The 8,162-nt window shown below is 45.5% G+C and overlaps 1 protein-coding gene across 1 annotated transcript; it reads left to right on the forward strand.

Annotated features, from left to right (window-relative positions):
• Positions 1–715: 715 nt before the first annotated feature.
• Positions 716–7,723, forward strand: LOC114364881 (uncharacterized; the record flags this gene model as incomplete). The annotated part of the gene is made up of 6 exons (XM_028321237.1): positions 716–867; positions 2,740–2,953; positions 4,336–4,453; positions 6,023–6,090; positions 6,390–6,518; positions 7,595–7,723. Coding segments are annotated over 6 exons (810 nt in total), but the record flags the coding sequence as incomplete, so codon positions are not given.
• Positions 7,724–8,162: the final 439 nt, after the last annotated feature.

The following is an 8,162-nucleotide window of genomic DNA, read 5'->3' on the forward strand; positions in this document are numbered from 1 at the left end:
TCTCAATTCTCCCGTACTATTTGAACACATTAAATATTCCTTCCCATTCGACTGTGTGCTCATGTGTACTTACGTTCCCACATAATGTTTGCAAACTGTGGTGTTCAGCCAAAGAAACCAATTTCCGTGCCATTCATTGAGCGTTTGCACAGAGTTCTTGATGGCGTCCTTTCATCTAGCGGCAGCTCATACAAAATTCACGTGCGTCATTCAACCGAGGGATCTTAGCCTACGTCGTAATTTCGACAGCGAACTACACTTATGTAATGTGTTATAGAGTTTAGGTAAATGTAGATACGTTTACCTTAACTTGGAAGCTTTTGTTTTGAGGTAATGAGAGTTAAAAGTAATTATGACTTATCCACCTAAGTAGGTACGATTCACACGATACACTTCATGTGCGATTTGGCACTACCACCAAAGTATTTTGTGGCATTACGGAAACGTTACAGGTGAACTTTTATGGGTGTCCTTTGACTTAGGTGAACTACTTAAGTGGACTTCTTATCCATGGGTGATCAAAGGACACCGAAGTGTTGCCTGGAATAGACCCTTTTATGCCATAGAGTATTTATTTGCGTTTCTTCAAAGGGATATTCCCGTAACTTATGTAATGTAAAAGTTCCTATAAGTTAATGCTTATTTGATTATAATTTATAACGATACCTTTTGAGAATATTTTGAACTAGGTACAAATAAAAGGAATTGTCCCCAGTGTGATGCAGCAGAGAACCCGTGCCCCGACGGGCGGCTGTGCCCGGCGCACTGGCTGTGCTGTGAGGTGGGGTGCTGCGCCCCCGGCGCGCCCTCGCGCCGCGACGATGAGCCCCACAAGGAGCTGCCGTACTACCCGTGGTACGCACAATGGTGAGTGAGCGCTGTCCCCAGTGTGGGACAGAAGACAACCCGTGCCCCAACAGGCGACTGGGCCTGGGCCTGTGCTGCAAGGAGCTGCCGTACTACCCGTGGTACGCACAATGTGAGTGATGCACTGTCCCCAATGTGGGACAGAACTGAATCCATGCCCCAACAGGCGACTGGGCCTGGAAGGCGGGGAAGTGCACGGATGAGTGCGAGAGAGAGTCGCATTCCAGCCAGGTGCACAGTTCACTCACTCGATCGGGTTGTACCACAAATATGGTTGTACTGAGAGGTAGTAGCGCGAAAACATATAAGATTGTCATAAAACATACTCACGGAACGTGAGTATCTTAAAAAGAAAAGGATCTTATAGGACCACTCTGTTACTCTGTTCATTTACGTGATTTTATTTTTTTGTAAAGAAGTAGAGCTTACGTTGGCTCTTTGTGTTTTTTTGCTATTGCCTCACCCAGGATGGGTGGTAAGTGATGTAAAAGACTACCTTTCTTTATTTTAGGAGAAGACAAGAAGGCTGTATTCGTAAAGCAACAGCTTTTCTTTGCACTGGGCAATGAATTATGAAACTTCCAGACTAGGCGCGGTGCTCATAAAATAAATAATTTACTTACGAAACTACACTCACGGAATGGCCATTTTTATGTTGGTAAGGCACGAAACTAATAAAAATGCCGGGATGGATGAAATAATTCATGTTGTTTCCTGGGTATTGGTTTGTGGGTTCGGTTTCGGGACTCGCATTTCTCCATTCCACCGTAAACTTCGCAAATAACATTATGAATGTAACTTACATTAGGTATACAAACATGTGAATACTTTTCTTATTATCGGAGAATTCGGTCGGCGTAGTACTGAAATCGCAACAAGTACTTACCAAGACCAAAAAAAACTGAATTAATATATTGTCAAACATAGTTTTGGTTTCTATACAGTTAGGTTTAATAATAAAACCTGCCTACATTCTCAATTAAAAGACATTGTTAGTTATAAAAATTATCTTACGCTACTAATCAAAGGACAGGGACCGGGAATCGGAACCTTCCGGCCTTTTAATTCATTATTTAATTCCTTATCAATTTTCTAACTACTTAAGCACCTACTACGCAATATAAACTGTATTGTCCCGTCGCCTACTGACTTTGATGAGGGTCCCAGGTTCGGGGCCGGCTGGACTGACGACGGTCGCGACAACTATATGGCGCGTGAAACAAGCGGCCGTAATGCAAACAAGCCTCTAAGTTAATGGGCCTTTAAATGGAATAAACAGAGTGTAACGTTGTACTATAAAAGTTTTGGTTTGTTTGCTGATTATGGAAATTAGGTTTTTATTATGTACTTACTTGTTCTATTTACTAAAAGATTCCAAGATTTTATGAAGGTTTCATCCATGTTAGACACAATTTGAAACTGAGGTTGTTAATCTATGTAAGTCTAAATAAGAGACGTCTCTAGTAACCTATTAATAGTAGCAGTTACCTACTTAGCTAGGAAGTAGCCCTAGACAAAGTAGTATAATGGACGAAGCATCGCTTCGAAGTGCGGAATCAACTTTTATTTGGATAATCAAGTTCGAAATTAAAACGAATATGAGTCACTAAGTACTTAAAACGTATGTAATGTGGCGAAACAGCACATTGTAGGCGATCTTATCGCTAGGAAACGTTACGCACAGCCTAGGGAGAGGACATTATTGTCTAAAATAAAAGGACAGGTGACGATGCACACTCGAAAGCACATCAGAATTATACATTTTTGTTGCAAAATAGGCTGTATTGCAACGTGATAAGTCGCCAGTAGGTATGTTAAGTTTGATGAGCTGTCATCTGTACTATTCTACAATCCTCCTTGTCTCTCGCGCAGGTCGGTGCTGTTTCTCCTCGGCACTCTGGGCGGCATCGTGCTGTGCTGCGCGTGGTGCCTGCTCGTGCGGCGCTCGGCGCACGTGTACGCGTGCTCGCTGGCGTGCTGCGTGCGGCGCCGCGCGTCCGAGCACGACTCTGCCGGCTCCGTCTACCCGCCGCCACATTACAGCCGCTGCGGGTCGTTTCACCAGGCGCCGCCGCCGTATTCAGAGGTAGTTCACTGCTCTATAGTCCGGTCGCCGAGCACGCAGAATTTCGTCCAATGACCCCAAGCTACCCATCCTTATCGCTCGCACACTCACTGCGGCCGCCCGTCGCAAAGTCGCGACAGCAATAACGCGCAAGCGATAAGAATGTGTAGCTTGGGGGTCATTGGACGAAATTCTACGTGCTCGGCGACCGGGCTTTAGAATATACCATCGTGCTGCGTGCGGCGCCGCGCGTCCGAGCACGACTCCGCCGGCTCCATCTACCCGCCGCCTCATTACAGCCGCTGCGGGTCGTTCCACCAGGCGCCGCCGCCGTACTCAGAGGTAGCTTACTGCTATAGGATACAAGCTACTCCGAAACGCTGATACGTAGTTTCGGATCATCTGTCACTGCGTCGCTTATGCTGACATCTCGCTTTACGTGAGAGGGATGGCAACTTTGGAAACTTCGGATAACGTTTTTCAGAGTAATCCCTCTGAGCACAACTCGACCGGCTCCGTCTACCCGCCGCCGCACTACAGCCGCTGCGACTCCTTCCACCAGGCGCCGCCGCCGTATTCAGAGGTAGTTCACTGCTCTATAGTCCGGTCGCCGAGCACGTAGAATTTCGTTCAATGACCCCAAGTTACCCATCCTTATCGCTCGCGCGTAATTATATTGCTGTCGCGACTGCGACGGGCGGCCGCAGTGAGTGTGCGAGCGCAACAGCAATATAATTACGCGCGAGCGATAAGGATGGGTAGCTTAGGGGTCATTGGACGAAATTCTACGTGCTCGGCGACCGGGCTTTAGAATATACCATCGAATATGCTGCTTGCGGCGCCGCGCGTCCGAGCACGACTCGGCCGGCTCCGTCTACCCGCCGCCGCATTATAGCCGCTGCGGCTCCTTCCACCAGGCGCCGCCGCCGTATTCAGAGGTATTGTCTTACTGTTTGAAACTTAAAAGACAAGAGAAGGGACGGAATTAGTGGAGAAGAGCCTCGATGCAGTAACTACGCGCTCTCAAGATTCGGTTCGTATACCGTAATGCAGATAGAACTATGGGTGAGTTGTCTTTACACTTTAGGCCTAGTTCAGACACGCACGGTTTCTGGGTGGTTCTCATTGGCAAGGCACTGAAGTTTGCAATGCAAATGTACGAGAACTGCCAGCAACCGCGCGATTATCGCTGTGTTTGAACTCGGAACCAGGTCTTAGACCTGTATTTCAAAATTACCCACAAAACATCACTTCATCTTCTGCATAGATTGTAGCCTTTGAATGCTTGAATTGAAATTATTAAACCAATGGCAGGACATTATCTATGTTAGTCTGGTTGTAACTCTTTATCTTCGCAAGCATAATATCAAGACTTCTTCAGAAATGCATTTATTTATTTGTAGGTAACGTCGAAGCCGGACCTGTATCCGCTGGTGATCACGTGCGGCGACGGCGACGGCAAGGGCGGCGGCAACTACCTCATGGTGCACTACTTCCGGAACTACGTCATACGCGCGCCAGGTGCGTTGTAACATTTATTATTAAGGTTTTCGTAATAGATTTCTTGCGTGATCGAATCAGAGATAGGAGATCCATAGGAAAACCAAAATAGCCCGCAGCATCACATCCCAACATTTATTATGAAAGTTTGATTTCGAAATAGATTTCTTACGTGATGGAGTCAGAAATGAGAAGATCTGCAAAAGTAGCTAACATGACCCGCAGAAAAGCCAATCTTAGGTATCAGTAAGTGGGGCAAATACCACACATTGATTTCATGCGTGATGGAGTCAGAAATTCGCAGAAAAACCAAAATAATAGCCCGCCGAAGCGACAAACATAAGTGGCAATGGGACACGTAAAGCTGGTGACCGCTAAGGCAGAAAAGACCGACGATCTGGTGGAGGTCGCGGGAAGCATCTGGATGCAGGAGGCACCGGATTGATGTGGAAATCCGTGGGGGATGCCTTTATCTCGACGGTCGACGGCATTTATTTGAAACAAACGAATAGTGTCTGTTTGGCCTAAAGGTTAACTGGTAGAGAATGCCACATGGTATTAAGTTCGCCTTTTGTAACGCAGTCTTTTGTGCAATAAAGATTTTAAATAAAATACATGAATGAAAGTAGGATTTTAAGTCAAATGTTAAATATGGTCAAGGCTAGGTAGGTATACCCAGCATTGATGAAACAAACGCTGGCCGTAACAGCTTATTACACTTGAAAATTTCGACGTGTTCATCCAGTGTCTAAGTAGCTCAGTTGGAAGAGCAGTCGCCCGGCAAGTGGAAGGTCGTGGGATCAATTCCCGCCTTAGGCGGTTCGATTTTTTCAAGTTATTTATAATTTTCAAAATGGCCAAGGTTATCTTGAAGGCTATCTAGATAAAAAAAAGTTGCTGTTCTAGTAGCCCCAGGCTTATAATAACGCACTATGGCTTCTCCTCGAGAGAGCCGTAAGATGCATAATGCGCCTACAATCAAATGCGGCTTAATGCCGCCCACGCATTCTAATCAGCTTGCAGATTATCAAGGAAAGGCATAACTCAATTACCAAGCCCTGTGCATACTTTGTTAGTTAACGAGCGACTGCAGTGAGAGTCAGACGCATTCCTATAAATAATTAGACAGCATTTTTGCATTGGTTGAATTCACAGATTTAGATTAAGTTACTTTACTGTGCGAATCGTCTTTAAATTGACAATTTCCAGTTTAATTATTACTATCTTTGTTGTTACTTAGTTTTACTGGTAAAGGATCAACAAGGACGAAATAACTTAATGCTAGGTTACTGTGACCAAGAAAAATGTTAGATCCAGTGAAAGATATTTTCAAGAAGCACGAGGGAGCTTTACGGCTAGCAAAGCTGAATGTGACTACTGTTAGTAATTTACACAATAAAACTGTGTTTTAGAAGGCTAAATAAAACTGTGTGTGTTTTAAAGTCAAAGTCAAAATTTCTTTATTTGTATAGACTGGTATAGACTATTAAATATGTAGTTCTTACAAATCGTCGTTCGTTTAGGCATACGAACTGTGGCTACGAATAAACTACGGAAGATTTTTAAAATGTATTTATGCATTTGTTTCAGGCTCTCTCTCAGCGACGAGTACTGCAGAATCTCTCAACTCCAGTTTCATATGCAACGCAGCAAATGAGGTAAGTAGTCAAAATATGTGCATATTTTCATTAAAAGAAATAGTAAATTGTATGTTCATGTTCATTGCAATTTGCTTTGCTCTGAAAAAGCTTGTAAGTTCATGCTAGCTCCATGTTGGGCGCCAATTAAGGTTCGTTCATATTACTGTGACTATGTTCTGTGATATTACTCTAGTCACCGTGCATAGTATTTGTGATGCGACACAGTCTCACCGTGATTTATAGTAAGTTGTGAGCTGCAGTTTTCTACTTAGTATCAACATTAGCTCAGCTTAAGATGGTCTCGAATCTTGTTGCAGGCAAATTCGATCATACCGCCGCCATACTCGTGCGCGAGCAACTACTCGGATTGCGGCGTGGCGTGCGGCCGCTCGCTGCTACGCTCGCTGTCCTCGCTGACGGAGCCGCGCGCAGCCCCTGTCCTACCGGTAAGTTGCTAACACCGCCCCTGTCTTACCGGTAAGTTGCTAACCGCCGCCCCTGTCTTACCGGTAAGTTGCTAACGCCGCCCCTGTCTTACCGGTAAGTTGCTAACGCCGCCCCTGTCTGACCGGTATGTTTCTAACGCCGCCCCTGTCTTACCGGTAAGTTGCTAACGCGGCCCCTGTCTTACCGGTAAGTTGCTAACGCCGCCCCTGTCTTACCGGCAAGTTGCTAACGCCGCCGCTGTCTGACCGGTATGTTGCTAACGCCGCCCCTGTCTTACCGGTAAGTTGCTAACGCCGCCCCTGTCTTACCGGCAAGTTGCTAACGCCGCCGCTGTCTGACCGGTATGTTGCTAACGCCGCCCCTGTCTTACCGGTAAGTTGCTAACGCCGCCCCTGTCTTACCGGTAAGTTGCTAACGCCCCTGTGTTGCCGGTAACATACTAAACTACTCGGATTGCGGCGTGGTATGCGGCCGCTCGCTGTCCTCGCTGACGAAGCCGTGCGCCGCCCCCGTCCTACCGGTAACTATGCTGCTACCAACATACCGGTTATTTATTTATTTAAGGATAGTACACAGCACAATATCATGTAATGTTATGTTACGCTTGTCACTCCCGCGATACCAGTAAGTAACGAACTTAAGATGCCCTCTAGGTACCGGTAGGGCACTAAAGCTGCCTTTCCGTTACTGGTAACGCAATGAAACTGCTCCCGCGGTACCGATAATACCGGTAAGGCATTTATGCCGCCATTATGTTATGCCGCACTTGCCTTACCGATAACACACTACCTGATATTGACTCAGCGGTGCCAGTAAATAACAAATTCACCAAATCGTAATCATTTAGTACCGAAAGGTACACGAAACAGAGCTTTGCTCGCTGTTGTCGCTAGAGGGCGCTGATACGTCGCTAGTGTGAGTGTGATCCGGTTTAAAATGAAACATTTTTCTACCAGTTTTACACGTTCAGGCATGGCATTGATTTGGGAACTAATTAGGAGACTGTTGCAAATGATGGAAAATGTTTTTTGCAGATCATTACTTATTTAAAAGTATAAAAATGATCTCGTTACAGGTCACTGCCCCCGCCATCGCCGCCGCCCCGGCCCGAAGCAGGACCACGTCGGACTCCGCTTGCGCGCGCTCGCGGGCCGAGTCCCAGGCCTTCCGGGACAACCTCATCACTTCCCCTGTACAGCCCCTTGTAAGTATAAGCAATATCTAATATACCTACTTGCGCTCATATTTGTGGTATTTTTTATAAAGTTCGTTCGCCGAGCACGTAGAATTTCGTCCAATGACCCCAAGCTACCAGTGGCGTAGCGTGTCTTTTCGCCGCCCGGGGCCGTCCGGAAATCCGCCGCCCTTTATTTTAATTATAAATATTTTAAAGTTTAAATATTATATTGAATGGACTTCAGGTACACTATTCGCCTTATTTGTTGAAAGTCAAAATAAACTACCACGCACTGCTTCAAAAGGAAAATACATTAAAGAGAAGCAATTGCTTGAAACCCACAGGAAGTTTGATTTTCTTAAATAGCTCAGCTTTATTATGTAACACTAGGTGTATAACAATAAACAATAATAACAAGTATTGAAAGTATTTATTTGTCAAATATCATCTTAAATTATACAGTGTG

This window comes from Ostrinia furnacalis, unplaced genomic scaffold (assembly GCF_004193835.3).
Source record: "Ostrinia furnacalis isolate ACB-3 unplaced genomic scaffold, ASM419383v2 OfSCF0439, whole genome shotgun sequence".
Lineage (NCBI taxonomy): Eukaryota > Metazoa > Arthropoda > Insecta > Lepidoptera > Crambidae > Ostrinia > Ostrinia furnacalis.